This window comes from Mesoplodon bidens (assembly GCF_964165515.1).
Source record: "Mesoplodon bidens genome assembly, chromosome: 12".
NCBI lineage: Eukaryota > Metazoa > Chordata > Mammalia > Artiodactyla > Ziphiidae > Mesoplodon > Mesoplodon bidens.
In genome coordinates this window covers 6,544,273-6,561,563 of record NC_138168.1, presented here as the reverse complement: position 1 = coordinate 6,561,563, position 17,291 = coordinate 6,544,273, and the positions used below count along the sequence as shown (strand labels likewise).

General features: G+C 39.5%; 1 protein-coding gene across 5 annotated transcripts in view; it reads left to right on the top strand.

Moving 5' to 3' along the window:
• The window catches only part of BCKDHB (branched chain keto acid dehydrogenase E1 subunit beta), a 280,770-nt gene that overhangs the window by 65,192 nt on the left and 198,287 nt on the right, over positions 1-17,291 (top strand). For all 5 annotated transcript variants that reach the window (XM_081250891.1, XM_081250888.1, XM_081250890.1 and 2 more), the window contains exons 7-8: positions 11,225-11,322; positions 14,684-14,794. In XM_081250891.1, coding sequence (XP_081107017.1) covers positions 11,225-11,322; positions 14,684-14,794 — 209 coding nt within the window. The remainder of the gene's footprint in view (positions 1-11,224; positions 11,323-14,683; positions 14,795-17,291) is intronic.

Below are 17,291 nucleotides of genomic sequence, written 5' to 3'. Positions count from 1 at the left end.
TAGCATCTTTAGGATTCTCTATGTATAGTATCATGTCATCTGCAAACAGTGACAGCTTTACTTCTTCTTTTCCAATTTGGGTTCCTTTTATTTCTTTTTCTTCTCTGATTGCTGTGGCTAAAACTTCCAAAACTATGTTGAATAATAGTGGTGAGAGTGGGCAACCTTGTCTTGTTCCTGATCTTAGTGGAAGTAGTTTCAGTTTTTCACCATTGAGGACAATGTTGGCTGTGGGTTTGTCATATATGGCCTTTATTATGTTGAGGAAAGTTCCTTCTATGCCTACTTTCTGTAGGGTTTTTACTATAAATGGGTGTTGAATTTTGTCGAAAGCTTTCTCTGCATCTATTGAGATGATCATATGGTTTTTCTCCTTCAATTTGTTAATATGGTGTATCACGTTGATTGATTTGCATATATTGAAGAATCCTTGCATTCCTGGGATAAACCCCACTTGATCATAGTGTATGATCCTTTTAAAGTGCCGTTGGATTCTGTTTGCTAGTAGTTTGTTGAGGATTTTTGCATCTATGTTCATCAGTGATATTGGCCTGTGGTTTTCTTTCTTTGTGACATCTTTGTCTGGTTTTGGTATCAGAGTGATGGTGGCCTCGTAGAATGAGTTTGGGAGTGTTCCTCCCTCTGCTATGTTTTGGAAGAGTTTGAGAAGGATAGGTGTTGGCTCTTCTCTAAATGTTTGGTAGAGTTCGCCTGTGAAGCTGTCTGGTCCTGGGCTTTTGTTTGTTGGAAGATTTTTAATCACAGTTTCAATTTCAGTGCTTGTGATTGATCTGTTCATATTTTCTATTTCTTCCTGGTTCAGTCGCAGAAGGTTGTGCATTTCTAAGAATTTGTCCATTTCTTCCAGGTTGTCCATTTTATTGGCATACAGTTGCTTGTAGTAATTTCTCATGATCCTTTGCAGTGTTAGTTGTTACTTTTCCTTTTTCATTTCTAATTCTATTGATTTGAGTCTTCTGCCTTTTTTTCTTGATAACTCTGGCTAATGGTTTATCAATTTTGTGTATCCTCTCAAAGAACCAGCTTTTAGTTTTATTGATCTTTGCTATAGTTTCCTTTATCTCTTTTTCATTTATTTCTGATCTGATATTTATGATTTCTTTCCTTCTGCTAACTTTGGGTTGTTTTTGGTTCTTCTTTCTCCAATTGCTTTAGGTGTAAGGTTTGGTTGTTTATTTGAGATGTTTCTTGTTTCTTAAGGTAGGATTGTATTGCTATAAACTTCTCTCTTAGAACTGCTTTTGCTGCATCCCATAGGTTTTGGGTTGTCGTGTTTTCATTGTCATTTGTTTCTAGGTATTTTTTTTTAATTTTTATTTATTTATTTATGGCTGTGTTGGGTCTTCGTTTCCATGCGAGGGCTTTCTCCAGTCGCGGCAACTGGGGGCCACTCCTCATCGCGGTGTGCGGCCCTCTCACCATCGCGGCCTCTCTTGTTGTGGAGCACATGCTCCAGACGCGCAGGCTCAGTAATTGTGGCTCACGGGGCTTGTTGCTCCGCAGCATGTGGGATCCTCCCAGACCAGGGCTCGAACCTGTGTCTCCTGCACCAGCAGGCAGACTCCCAACCACTGCACCACCAGGGAAGCCCTGTTTCTAGGTATTTTTTGATTTCCTCTTTGATGTCTTCCGTGATCTCTTGGTTATTAATTAGTGTGTTGTTTAGCCTCCATGTGTTTGTATTTCTTACAGATTTTTTCCTGTAATTGATATCTAGTCTCATAGCGCTGTGATCAGAAAAGATACTTGATATGATTTCAATTTTCTTAAATTTACCAAGGCTTGATTTGTGACCCAAGATACGATTTATCCTGGAGAATGTTTCATGAGCACTTGAGAAGAATGTGTATTCTGTTGTTTTTGGATGGAATGTCCTATAAATATCAATTAGGTCCATCTTGTTTAATGTATCATTTAAAGCTTGTGTTTCTTTATTCATTTTCATTTTGGATGATCTGTCCATTGGTGAAAGTGGGCTGTTAAAGCCCCCTACCATGGTTGTGTTACTGTCAATTTCCCCTTTTATGGCCGTTAGTATTTGCCTTATGTATTGAGGTTCTCCTATTTTGGGTGCATAAACATTTACAATTGTTGTATCTTCTTCTTGGATTGATACCTTGATCATTATGTAGTGTCCTTCTTTGTCTCTTGTAATAGTCTTTGTTTTAAAGTCTATTTTGTCTGATATGAGAATTGCTACTCCACCTTTTTTTTTTTTTTTTTTTTTTTTTTTGTGGTACGCGGGCCTCTCACTGTTGTGGCTTCTCCCGTTTCGGAGCACAGGCTCCGGACGCGCAGACTCCGGACGCTCAGGCTCAGCGGCCATGGCTCAGGGGCCCAGCCGCTCCGCAGCATGTGGGATCTTCCCAGACCGGGGCTCGAGCCCGCGTCCCCTGCATCCGCAGGCGGACTCTCAACCACTGCGCCACCAGGGAAGCCCCTCCACCTTTCTTTTGATTTCCATTTGCATGGAATATCTTTTTCCATACCCTCACTTTCAATCTGTATGTGTCCCTAGGTCTGAAGTGGGTCGCTTGTAGATAGCATATATACAGGTCTTGTTTTTGTATCCATTCAGCCAATCTGTGTCTTTTGGTTGGAGCATTTAATCCATTTACATTTAAGGTAATTATCAATATGTATGTTCCTATTACCATTTTCTTAATTTTGTTGGGTTTATTATTGTAGGTCTTTTCCTTCTCTTGTGTTTCCTGCCTAGAGAAGTTCCTTTAGCATTTGTTGCAAAGCTGGTTTGGTGGTGCTGAATTCTCTTAGCTTTTGCTTGTCTGTAAAGATTTTAATTTCTCTGTCAAATCTGAATGAGATCCTTGCTGGGTAGAGTAAGCTTGGTTGTAGGTTTTTCTCCTTCATCACTTTAAATATGTCCTCCCACTCCCTTCTGGCTTGCAGAGTTTCTGCTGAAAGATCAGCTGTTAACCTTTTGGGGATTCCCTTATGTGTTATTTGTTGTTTTTCCTTTGCTGCTTTTAATATGTTTTCTTTGTATTTAATTTTTGATAGTTTGATTAATATGTGTCTTGGCATGTTTCTCCTTGGATTTATCCTGTATGGGACTCTCTGTGCTTCCTGGACTTGATTAACTATTTCCTTTCCCATATTAGGGAAGTTTTCAACTATAATCTCTTCAAATATTTTCTCAGTCCCTATCTTTTTCTCTTCTTTTTCTGGTATCCCTATAATTCGAATGTTGGTGTGATTAATATTGTCCCAGGTGTCTCTGAGACTGTCCTCAATTCTTTGCATTTTTTTTCTTTATTCTGCTCTGCAGTAGTTACTTCCAGTATTTTATCTTCCAGGTCACTTATCCGTTCTTTTTTTTTTTTTTTTTTTTGGCGGTACGCGGGCCTCTCACTGCTGTGGCCTCTCCCGTTGCGGAGCACAGGCTCCGGACGCGCAGGCTCAGCAGCCATGGCTCACGGGCCCAGCCACTCCGCGGCATGTGGGATCTTCCTGGACCGGGGCACGAACCCGCGTCCCCTGCATCGGCAGGCGGACTCTCAACCACTGCGCCACCAGGGAAGCCCGACTTATCCGTTCTTATGCCTCAGTTATTCTGCTATTGATCCCTTCTAGAGAATTTTAAATTTCATTTATTGTGTTGTTCATCATTGTTTGTTTGCTCTTTAGTTCTTCTAGGTCCTTGTTAAAAGTTTCTTGTATTTTCTCCATTCTATTTCCAAGATTTTGGACCACCTTTACTATCATTATTTTGAATTCTTTTTCAGGTAGACTGCCTATTTCCTCTTCGCTTGTTAGGTCTGGTGGGCTTTTGCCTTGCTCCTTCATCTGCTGTGTGTTTGTCTTCTCATTTTGCTTAACTTACTGCGTTTGGGTCTCCTTTTCGCAGGCTGCAGGTTCGTAGTTCCCGTTGTTTTTGGTGGCTGCCCCCAGTGGCTATGGTTGGTTCAGTGGGTTGTGTAGGCTTCCTGGTGGAGGGGGCTAGTGCCTGTGTTCTGGTGGATGAGGCTGGATCTTGTCTTTCTGTTGGGCAGGTCCATGTCTGGCGATCTGTTTTGGGTTGTCTGTGGCCTTATGATTTTAGGTATCCTCTGTGCTAATGGATGGGGTTTTGTTCCTGTCTTGCTAGTTGTTTGGCATAGGGTGTCCAGCACTGTAGCTTGCTGGTCGTTGAGTGAAGCTGGGTCTTGGTGTTGAGATGGAGATCTCTGGGAGATTTTCGCCATTTGATATTACCTGGAGCTGGCAGGTGTCTTGTGGACCAGTGTCCTGAACTTGGCTCTCCCACCTCAGAGGCACAGCCGTGACGCCTGGCTGGAGCACCAAGAGCCTGTCCTCCACACGGCTCAGAATAAAAGGGAGAAAAAGAGAAAGAAAGAAAGAAAAAGATAAAATAAAATAAAACAAAGTAAAAGAAAAGAAAATAAAGTTATTAAAATAAAAAATAATTAAGAAAAAATTAAAAAAAAAACGGACAGAGAGAACCCTAGGACAAATGGTAAAAGCAAAGCTACACAGACAAAATCACACACAGAAGCATACACATACACACTCAGAAAAAGAGAAAAAGGGGAAAAAATATATCATTGCTCCCAAAGTCCACTCCTCAATTTGGGATGATTCATTGTCTCTTCAGGTGTTCGACAGATGCAGGTTACATCAAGTTGATTGTGGAGCTTTTATCCGCTGCTTCTGAGGCTGCTGGGAGAGATTTCCCTTTCTCTTCTTTGTCCGCACAGCTCCTGGAGTTCAGCTTTGCTTTTGGTCCCGCCTCTGCCTGTAGGTCGCCTGAGGGCATCTGTTCTTCGCTCAGACAGGACGGGGTTAAAGGAGCAGCTGATTGGGGGGCTCTGGCTCAGTCAGTCCTGGGCGAGGGAGGGGCACGGAGGCGGGACGAGCCTGTGGTGGCAGAGGCTGGCGTGACGTTGCACCAGCCTGAGGCGCGCCGTGCGTCCTCCCGGGGTAAGTTGTCCCTGGATCACGGGACCCTGGCAGTGGCGGGCTGCACAGGCTCCCGGGAGGGGCGGTGTGGAGAGTGAGCTGTGCTCTCACACAGGCTTCTTGGTGGCGGCAGCAGCAGCCTTAGCGTCTCATGCCCGTCTCTGGGGTCCGCGCTGTTAGCCGTGGCTCGCGCCCGTCTCTGGAGCTCCTTTAAGCAGCGCTCTGAATCCCCTCTCCTCTCGCACCAGGAAACAAAGAGGGAAGAAAAAGTCTCTTGCCTCTTCGGCAGCTCCAGACTCTTTCCCGGACTCCCTCCCGGCCAGCCGTGGCGCACTAACCCCTTCAGGCTGTGTTCACGCCGCCAACCCCAGTCCTCTCCCTGCGCTCCGACCGAAGCCCGAGCCTCAGCTCCCAGCCCCGCCCGCCCCGGCGGGTGAGCAGACAAGCCTCTTGGGCTGGTGAGTGCCGGGTCGGCCCCGATCCTCTGTGCGGGAATCTCTCCGCTTTGCCCTCTGCACCCCTGTTGCTGTGCTCTCCTCCGCGGCTCTGAAGCTCCCCCCCTCTGCCACCCGCAGTCTCCGCCCATGAAGGGGCTTCTAGTGTGTGGAAACCTTTCCTCCTTCACGGCTCCCTCCCACTGGTGCAGGTCCCGTCCCTATCCTTTTGTCTCTGTTTATTCTTTTTTCTTTTGCCCTACCCAGGTACGTGGGGAGTTTCTTGCCTTTTGGGAGGTCTGAGGTCTTCTGCCAGCGTTCAGTAGGTGTTCTGTAGGAGTTGTTGCACATGTAGATGTATTTCTGTTGTATCTATGGGGAGGAAGGTGATCTCCGTGTCTTACTCTTCCGCCATCTTGAAGCTCTCCTTGGCGAGTAATTTTAAAGTGATTGATAGAAGAAACTGCATTAAGTTTTCTTGTTCATATATTCTTATCTCTAACATCAGTGTTAAAAGTAATTGTTAGCATAGAAGTGAAAAGTACCCAAAAGTATGACCATAGTTAGTACCTTCAAAGTTGAAAGGAGTATTCAGTAAAATAACCATTGTAACATAGAGATTAATTTATGGTTAAATACAGCAAATGGTAATAGGAATAAGAATGTTCCTGAAGTGAACATTTATAGTCTTAATGACTATACCATTGAATTATTTTAAACTGTAAACCTGTTTTCTTCCTAAGGACTGAAAGAATATCTATAGCAATGAACTTAATGTGTCCTCTGTCTGCTCCTGGGATTTGGCAGGTAGACACAGGCTGCTTTCCACAGTTTACAAGTGGGAGCCTTGGGCACAGAAGTAATATGATGTCAGAGATCAGCAAATTAGATGCAGAGACGGGGCTGGGACTGGGCTCTTCGGTGGGCGAATTTGCCCACCCTGCCCCATTAGACTGTAAATTCTGGCCAATGAGCGAGGCTTCCTCAGGTGTGGAGACTGAATCTGCTGTTAGTAATCAAGCAGCATGAAGTAATTTAGAAATACACTTTCTTCTTAAAAAGAACATTTATGCTTTATCACAGCATCATGTAGAATGAAACATGATAAAGCCCTACTGAGCTTGACATCTGTGAGGAAACGAGCATTGCTTTGGATTAGTGCCAGGGCAGAGAAATGACCCTATTATCTCTGTAACGGTAATACTGTGCCTCACAGGGAAACTTACATCATCAAGAGTGAGTTGTTATTCTCTAGCTGAATCTTTCTACACCAGTTTCTAGTGTATTAAATCAGAAGGCATTGGAAAGTTCTTTCAAGGGGTTTGGGAATATAATTCAAAGGTTTCAGTATTCACCTTGACCTGAAACATCATGTAAATCTGTGTTTACACATGTTTATAGATGTGTACACACAGATACATACACACACACAAATTTCACACCCCCATTTCTTTGTACACACCTCTTCTTTCTACATGAAAGACCTCCTTTATTTTCTCTTGTGTTAAGTACTTCTTCATCTCTAAGACCCCTACCATTTGTTCCCTTGTTGGTGGTGAAGACACCTCGATCTTACAGTCAGGTTGTTGCTTCCCTCTGTCTTTCCTAGAACGGTTTTTCCTCACTGCTACATCATGTTTTTATTTGTTTGCTGATCATCTCTTTCCATCTTTTTAACTCCCAGTTGAGTGTGTGCTTCTTAAGGCCAGGAACTGCCTTTTTCACTTCATAGTCTAGCCTCTTGCATGATGTCTGCATATACTGGGTACACAGTGACTATTAAATGAATAAGTATATATTATACATAGTACATATTATACATATATATTGATATTATAAATACATATGATTTATACACTCTGCTGTATTTTCAAAATATGTTTCAGAAGACTTGTAAGCAATACAACAAATTAGAAGGGAATTGGAAGGAAAAAAAGGAAGAGAATGGGAAATAAAAGGGGCCAAGCATGAGCTAATTCATGCCATGACTCTGTCAGTGTCTCTGTAATATGAATATACGTGCATTTGCAATTACAAAGGAAGCATATCTGTGGAACTTACAATATATATTTAAAAATCTATCTTCTCTGATTTTTGAGCAAAAAATTACATCTTTTTTATTTTGTCCTTGGAAAGCTCTCTCTTTAAAGCCACACATTTTTTTCAGCATCTCTGATGCTGAAGGGTTTCTCTATGGGATGCTCATTAGTGCTAAGATTAGAATGTAATCAGCATGTGGTAAAATGGAGTGGCTCAGTGAGCCCCACTGCTGTGAAAACAGGAGTCCGTACTATGACTGCACAGAGGCCCTTCAGCTCCTGCAGTTTCATGCTGTAACTCCTTTTACCTGCTCTCTTTCATAAAACATTATACATGATGTAGGAATGACTATTTGATAATAAGCTGCTCTTGGAGTAAATATCTTTTAAGTTAACAAAACAAAAATGTGCCTGGGAATTATAGCTTGCTTCCTAGGTGACCTGTTTGCCAAGTTTAAATAAATACATATATTAAAATGCTGCTCTGAACATAGGGGTGCATGTATTTTTTCAAATTAGTCTTTTCATTTTCTTCGAATATATACCCAGGAATGGAATTGCTGGATTATATGGTAGTTCTGTTTTTAGTTTTTAGAGGAACCTCTGTACTGTTTTCCATAGTGGCTGCACTAATTTACATTCCCACCAACAGTGTACGAGGGTTCCCTTTTCTCCACATCCTCACCAGCATTTGTTATTTGTAGACTTTTATTTAAAATTTTTTAACTGAATGAAAGTTATTTTAAATTCTATAGTGCTTTACACATTTCAAAAGTTTCACACACACGATTTCATATAATCCCATAATAACCCGTTTTCCCCTTCCCCCGTATTGCCCCTCTCCCCACTGATAACCACTAGTTTGTCCTCTATCGGTGAGTCTGCTTCTTTTTTTTTATCCACTAGTTTATTGTATTTTTTAGATTCCATATATAAGTGATATCCTACAGTATTTGCTTTTCTCTGTCTGACTTATTTCACTTAGCACAATGCCCTCCAAGTCTATCCATATTGCTACAAATGGCAAAATTTCATTATTTTTTATGGCTGAGTAGTATTCCATTGTATATATATATACCATAGTATTTTTTATCAATTCATCTGTTGATGAAGTCTTAGGTTGCTTCCATCTCTTGGCAATTATAAATAATTCTGCTATGAACATCGGGGTGCATGTATCTCTTCTGTCTTTTCAAATTAGTGTTTTTGTTTGTTTGGGTTTTTTTGGATATAGACCCAGGAGTGGAATTGTTGGGTCATATGGTAGTTCTACTTTTAGTCTTTTGCAAAACCTCCATACTGTTTTCCGTAGTGGCTGCACCAGTTTACATTCCCACCAACAGTGTAGAAGGGTTCTCTTCTCTCCACACCCTTGCCAGTATTTGTTATTTGTGTTCTTTTTGACGATAGCCATTCTGTCAGGTGTGTGGTGATATCTCATTGTGGTTTTGACTTGCATATCCCTGATGTTAGCAGTGTTGGGCATCTTTTCATGTGCCTGTTGCCCATCTGTATATCTTCTTTGGAAAAATGTCTATTCAGGTCTTCTGCCCATTTTTTAATCAGTTTTTTTTTGTTGTTGTTATTGAGTTGTATGAGCTGTTTATATATTTTGGATATTAACCCCTTATTGGTCATATTATTTGCAAATATTTTCTTCCATTTAGTAAATTTTCTTTTCATTATGTCAGTGGTTTCCTCTGCTGTGCAAAAGCTTTTAATTTAATTAGGTCTCATCTGTTTATTTTTGCTTTTGTTTCTTTTGCTGGAGGAGACAGATCCAGGAAAATATTCTGATTTATGTCAAAGAGTGTTTGGCTTATGTTCTCTTCTGGAAGTTTTATGGTTTCCAGTCTTACGTTTAGGTCTTTAATCCATAAAATTGTACTTTTATTTTCCTCCTCTCAGGATTAAATTTATGCAAAGCTAAGGAGTGATTTTTTGGGTTCGTTTAAATATAAGACTCTTCTTGAATCTCGTTCTTGGCATGCTTTTTTTTTTTTTTTTTGGTGGAGGACTAAGCTTTGTTTGCCATGTTGTCCCTTAATTAATTATTAAAGTAATGAGGTCTTATTATTCTGGGTAATTTATTGAATACAATGAAACAGTCACTCACTGACAGTTTTTCAAAGGAGGTGGGCCAAATGCCAACCCATTTCTTTTGGTGCGCCAGCCCTTAGAGTGATGTGTTCCAGGGATTTGCTAATTACCAGCTGGCAACTGATTTATAACACAAGGCAGGAACGACAAGCCTCCTGAATGGTGGCCACTGACTCACAAGCAAGGCGGAGTGTGTACTGGCTTCAAGCCTTGTCTTTTAGTGTGCAGATCTTGCTGCTTGGAGAAAGAAGACTTGATGATGGCAAAGAGCATGCGTGCTACCTTTAGCATGCTTACCAGAGGTTATCAGCGTTGTTCTTGACCATAACTTTGGTTTAGCAGCTGAGAACTGCTAAGTAAAATGTGTTATTCCAGTTGAATATGTCTGTCTTCCTATTTGTCAGTTCCTTTGTCCATCCATCCATATATCCATTGGTCCATCCATCCATCCATCTAATACTGGATTTCAGCCATCAGTGAATGGGCTGGAATTAACCTCTGAATGCACTGTTTAGAATTGAGGTTGGGAAACATTTTCTGTAAAGGGACAGATAGTAAATACTTTAGGCTTATAGGCTATGCTCTCTCTTACAACTACTCAGCTCTGCTGTTGAAGGGCCAGAACAGCCACAGATAATATGTAAATGAATGGATGAGGTTGTATGCCAATAAAACATTGTTTACAAAACTTGACTTGCCCACTCCTGGTTTAGATAGTTGGAAGTATCTGACTCAACATAGTTTTTGTGCTACACAAAAAAACTTAAAAAAATAATGCTTTTAATGCTTATAGTTTTCTTGAGGTTAGACTGTGCATTTTTGTTTTTGTTGTTGTTCTTTTTCCACTGGACCACCAGGGAAGTCCCTTATATGTTTTCTAACAGCTATGTGTCAGGTTTCTTGGCTTAATTGTCATCTGTGTTTAGGTTTACCCACAAAAGTAGTTTTATAGGTTTTACCATTTTGTTACTTAATTAATTTTATTTTATTTAAATATATACATGACTTAAAGCTTATTCATCTCTCTCTGGCACTGGTTATAGAAAGGTCATTGGATTGGAAATACACAAAAATACAAGGAATAAAATTTTCTACCATATCACTGATAACAGCACCATTAAACGTGATAGTTTTTACTTACAGATATGATTAAAAAAACTATACTTTTGATATAAAAACATGACCAAGATATACTGCTAAGTGGAAAAAGGAGATTATAGAAGGGTTCTAAATAATGTGTGCAGCGTGATTATATTTGTGGAAAGAAAACAAGATTTACATATGTCTATGTTTGAACTTCACAGGTCCATTGTACCCAAATTTTTTTCGATAGTAAATACTATGGTACTATAAGAACCCCTTTTATTAACGTCTTATGTTAGTATGGTACACTTGTTACAGTTAATGAAGCATTATTATTATTATTATAACCATTATTATTATTGTCTAATGCCCAAGATTATTAAGATTTTCTTAGTTTTTCCCTGAAGTCCTTTTTCTGTTCCAAGATAGCTGATTTGATGGTAGTTTTTCATCTGTGTAGTAATGTCATATAATAAATGCTATTTCTTTTAAAAATAACTTATGGAATTTGGGGGAAGAATAAACACAATAAAACTTTGCCACAATGAGGTTCTTATATTCTGTTATGCACAAATGTCACGTGAAAAAATAATTAACCTTGCATTTTTTTCCTTGTTTTGTATTCAGTGGAACAGGTTCCCATAGAACCATACAACATCCCCCTGTCCCAGGCCGAAGTCATCCAAGAAGGGAGTGATGTCACTCTAGTTGCCTGGGGCACTCAGGTCAGTAACCGTTATAGCAACTGGTAATGTCCATCTTGGGTTTGGAAACCCTCATTTTTAATTCTAATTCTATGAAGCATAGAAAATGTCTTCCTTATATCTCGAATTTAAGTCTTGTTTGATGCTACATCTATGTCTGGTACTGATTTCTGACTGAAGGTGAGATGCCTTTTCAGTCGTATTAAAATTTACATGCATATGGTGAACCATTAAAAATATGTTGAGAGTTTACAAAAACGTATTAAGGACACATTCTTTTGAAGCACACATTATATATCCTCACTACTTGTTGCTGCTTTTGACATACCATCTTCTTTTTTTTTTGCCATTATTATTATTTTACTGAATGAAAGATTCTTTACATTCTGTAGTGCTTTTACAGTTTTCAGAAGTTTCACACACATGATTTCATATAATCCCATTATAACCCCTCCTTTTTTTATCCCCCATCCTTTTATTACCCCTCTCCCCTTCCCTTTCCCCACTGGTAACCACTGGTTTGTTCTATGTATCTGTGAGTCTCCTTCCTTTTTGTTTTATTCACTGGTTTGTTGTATTTTTTAGGTTCCACATATAAGTGATATCCTACAGTATTTGTCTTTTTCTTTCTGACTTATTTCACTTTGCATAATGCCCTCCAAGTCTATCCATTTTGCTGCAAATGGCAAAGTTTCATTCTTTTTTATGGCTGAGTGGTAGTCCATTGTATATATATACCACATATTCTTTATCCATTCATCTGTTGATGGACACTTAGTTTGCTTCCATACCTTGTCACTTGTAAATAATGCTGCTGTGAACGTTGGGGCGCATGTATCTTTTCCAGTTAGTGTTTTTGTTTCTGTTTTTGGACGTATACCCAGGAGTGGAATTGCTGGGTCATATGGTAGCTCTATTTTTAGTCTTTTACAAAACCTCCATACTGTTTTCCACAGTGGCTACACCTATTTACACTCCCACCACATCCTTGCCAACATTTGTTATTTGTGTTCTTTTTGGTGATAGCCATGCTGACAGGTGTGAGGTAGTATCTCACTGTGGTTTTGATTTGCATTTCCCCAATGATTAATGGTGGTTTTCATCCCCTCTGCTGCCATCTCTCGTGATTACTTTGCTGGCTACATGGACCCGCCAGTGGTCCAGCCTCATTATTCCATACCTTTCTCTTTTCAATTGAACTGATGATCTATTTCAGTTTTCCCCAGAGCTTATTATCATATCACTCTGCTTCCAAACTTTTAAGCTCAGGATTCCTTCTCTAGCCATAGACTTCTATCTCTCCTTCTTTTAAAGAAATGATCAGTTTTTCTTTTTTCTGTGTAAAAGAAATACTTGCTTATTTTAGAAAATTTAATACCACATAATATAAAGAAGATAATGAAAATCATTTGCAATCCTACAACCTCCTACACTCTTCTCCATTTGATTTTTGGCTTGGAGAGTTGTAGTCTTTGTGGTTTCTCACCTCCAGTGGGATAATCATACTGCCTGGAGAGTCACATCCGATGATGGTGCCCACAGTAGTTTTTGCAAAACTTTTCTGCTCTCCTTGAGTTCCGTTTAAAAAGCCCACTCTCAAATCAACTATATTCCAATAAAAATTTTTAAAAAAAGAAAAAAAAGGCTCAGCATGTGTCCCACTCTCAGCATGTGTCCTTGTCTTTCTTTTTAATAGGGAAGTTAGAGCGTATTAGACACTAGTTCCCCCAGCTCGCTTTTCCTTCACACTTACCACTTCTGCTGCCAATTCTTGCCTCTAGCCCTTTGTCTTCCAAGAAGTGTCTGGTTTTCACAGCTACTTCTCCAAATCTGTTTCAGAATGTATTCCATTTCTTCTTCTCCAAGACTGTGATTCATTAACTGGTCCCTCTCTCCTGCATCTTCAGTTGCTCCTTTCCATGTCTCTCTTATTAAAAAAAGTGTGTCCTACCAAATGTAAAATAGATAGCTAGTGGGAAGCAGCTGCTTTGCACAGGGAGATCAGCTCGGTGCTTTGTGACCACCTAGAGGGGTGGGATAGGGAGGGTGGGAGGGAGACACAAGAGGGAGGGGATATGGCAATGTATGTATACATATAGCTGATTCACTTTGTTATACAACAGAAACTAACACAACATTGTAAAGCAATTATACTCCAATGAAGATGTTAAAAAATAAAAAATAAAATTAAAAAGTGTCTCTCTTCTCTATTTTAAAAATACCTTTTCTCTATCCTACTTTCCCCTTAAATAACAGTGTATCCCCCTCCTTTCTTTTATCACTAAACGTAAACAACTATTTTCTACTACCTGTATTTAATTCCTTCACTTCCTTATGTTCTTTTTTTCTCAAACTCATTTACCTTATGAGTTCTGTTCCCAGTAGTTAAAACTATTTCTGCTAACATTGCTAATCTTCTGATTGCTAAATCCAACCCTTACCTCATATTGTTATGGTATGTGACACTGGCTGGCTACTATCTGTATGAAACCTTTCTTTAGCTTCTGGATATATTGTCTTCCGAGTTTCTTTCTGTTTCTTTTAACTGTTCTCCTTCTCCTTCTTCTTCTCTCTTCTTCTTCTTCTTCCTCTTCCCCTTCCCCTTCTTCTTCTCCTTCTTCTCCTTCCTCTTCCCCTTCTTCTTCTTCTTCTTCCTCTTCTTCTTCTCCTTCTCCTTCTTCCTCTTCTTCTTCCTCTTCTTCTCCTTCTTCTTCTTCTTCCTCTTCTCCTTCTTCCTCTTCGTCTTCCTCTTCTTCCTCTTCCTCTTCTTCTCCTTCTCCTTCTTCTTCCTCTTCTTCTTCATTTTCTCCTTCTTCTTCTTCTTCTTCTTCTTCTTCTTCTTCTTCTCCTTCTTCTTCTTCTTCTTCTTCTTCTTCTTCTCCTTCTTCTTCTCCTTCCCCTTCCCCTTCTTCTTGTCCTCCTCCTTCTCCCCCTCCCTCCCACTCCTTCTCCTTCTCTCTCTTCCTCTTCCTCCTCCTTCTCTCCCTCTTCCTCTTCTTCTTCAGCTCCTCTTCCTCTACTTTCCTCTTAAATGTTGGTCATGTACAGGGTCCCATGATTTTTGCCCTTTACTTCTCCTGTATACTTTTTCTAGAAACTCAACCTACTCCTGTGACTTTATTAACCTTCTATGTGTTGATATCTTTGGAATCAGTATCTCTGGTAATCACTGCTCTCCTTTTCTCAAAGAACCTCTTTCCAGCTGTTTTCTAGACATCTATATTTGATTATTTGGTTGGAATATGGGGTTCAACATGTCTAAAAGAAATTCTTCTTGCAAATCAGTTCCTCTAACTTTAAACACTATCTCTATTAAGGATGTCAGAATTCAACTAACTTTTTTTCTTTAGTCATCCTCTACATATTTCCCTTGTTATTTCAGGTTCATGTGATCCGAGAGGTGGCTTCCATGGCTCATGAGAAGCTTGGAGTGTCTTGTGAGGTCATTGATCTGAGGACTATAATACCTTGGGATGTGGATACAGTTTGCAAGGTATGAATATAGTGTTGATAGTGTCATTTCCTCAAAATCTGGGGCCAAATTTGTTGGCTCTTTGCAAAGAATTGTTATAAGATTGTGAGCTTCATGAGGCTTTTCTACTGATATTAAAACTTTAAAATTTACACTCTGAAAGAAATGTATGAGCTTAATGCTCAAGGAAACAAATCATTTCAGGTTTTTTTTCCTCTCATAGTTCTCTGTTTAAAATATTACAACTCTCTGTCCTTCATGCAGCCAGCTCGTGTTGACTTGTGTGAATAATGCACCAGTGGAAATGAGAGTATATCAGGGATGTTGAAATCACCTGTGTTTTTAAACTTCTTATTGGTTATGGTTCAATAAGCTAGGTTGAATATAGCCACCTAAATAATTTGGCTGAATTCTCACTTGTCCCTTCTCCAAAAGAGATGGAGATGGATTATTTAAAAAAAATACTGTGAATCCCAGTTTCATGTTACATTGTGGGATTCTGGCTGCTCTGATTTACAGTTTTCTATCTAAATTGTCTCTTGAACTTTGGCCTGTTTAGATCGGTCCTTTTCTTACTATTAATAGGATTCACATAGTCCCCTCTCAAGAATATAGTTTAGTTCTCATTTACTTGGCTATAGCTGATACCTTTCATATTAATATCTAGGTAAATTGAAGTGCATCTATTACCAAATTGGTACATAAGGAAATTTAAGTTCTTTTTTGTGTATGCGATGGCCTTATCTACTAAAGTTTAGGTAACATTGTATGTACTTTTTCTTGATCTATTTTTATAGCAAATGAGCCATAAGACCTAGAGTATTACACATTTATTATTTTCAAGAGCTTTGGCATTTTTGTAGCTTTTACAGGCTGTTTCTTAGGTTATTACATAAAAATAATCTGCAGTTACTGCTGCTGTAAAAGTATAGCATAGGGTGTTTTAGGTAAAGATCATTTCATAATTTAGAGGAAGATTTAAGATTTGTTATAGTAAATGTTCTGTAGACTTACTGGATACTGTCTAAACACTTGAGATGGTTACAAATGGTTTCAATAATATTCTAAGTCCTTATGTTCGTAGTTTCCATAATTAAGAGCAGTGTTTTAGGTTGAACTATTTATACCTGCATGAAATAACGCTTTTTGCAGGCATTTTCAAATCAAGTCAGACATTGCGTTTCCTTTCAAATAGCCAGATGTTCCAAATTACGGTTAAACTGGGACTGATAGCCTTTGCCCCAGAGCAGGATTCTTGTTTGCACCATGTCTCCCCTACTTGGGGTTCGTATTCATAATGTGAATTGTGCTTTTGCATGAGGATATGATGCTTTGTCATGGTGCAGTGGAGGGTACTGATGTATGGTCAGGACAAGTACTCGTATTTATATACATTATACATTCAAAAAACTTTGTAGCAGCTTGTAGTAAAACACAAATATAATAATACTGCAGTTGGTAACCATGAAAGTAAAGTGAGGAGAAGTAGAGGAAGAAGGAAGTGGGAAATTACTTGTATTTATATCAGTTTGTTTCTACGGGCACCCCCCTCCCCCCACCCTTTATTAAATCTACTGGTAACATCTTTGTATGATCCTGGAATGTAGACCCTGTTCCTTAGGGCTCTGTACGACTGGAGAAGATGAAAGAGGAGACCAAAAGCCTCTACTGAATGAGAAAGTGATGCAGCAAACCTCTGACTTGTTCGCATCACTAGTTTAGTTTCCTGTTGGGGTGCTTTCATCATGCTGTTTTTCTAGCTGATGACCCTCCAATTATGTCAGTGAAAGCCAGTTTGTCATTTCTTGATTACTTTGGGTATATTTGTGCCTCTCTTCATTGTTGATCCTGGTACATCTTTGGTTTTCTTTTCATGTATCAAAAGAGAACATTTTTGATACTTGGCATCTTCTAGGAATTTAAGATGATTTTAAGCAAGAGGGCCCTATAGCCAAACAGATATTAAAAATGGGATTTTTTGTTTGTTTGTTTAACTATGATTCAGCTTTTCTTTATCTTCTTGAATTCTATAGTATTCAAGATTTATGTTTATTATCTCTTTCAGTTAGTGCTGTGTTTTATCGGTTATTTTTGTCTTATGACAAAATTAGATCCCTCAGCTTTATTCATTACATGTTAAACTCAACACCAAAATGCATCTTTTGGAATACCTAATCATGAAAAGCCTATTCAAGGTAAAAATAGGGCTTCCCTGGTGGTGCAGTGGTTGAGAATCTGCCTGCTAATGCAGGGGACACGGGTTTGAGCCCTGGTCTGGGAGGATCCCACATGCCGCGGAGCAACTAGGCCCGTGAGCCACAACTACTGAGCCTGCGCATCTGGAGCCTGTACTCCGCAACAAGAGAGGCCGCAATAGTGAGAGGCCCGCGCACCACAATGAAGAGTGGCTCCCGCTTGCCACAACTAGAGAAAGCCCTCGCACAGAAACAAAGACCCAACACAGCATAAATAAATAAATTTACATAAATAAATAAACACCTACTCCCAATATCTTCTT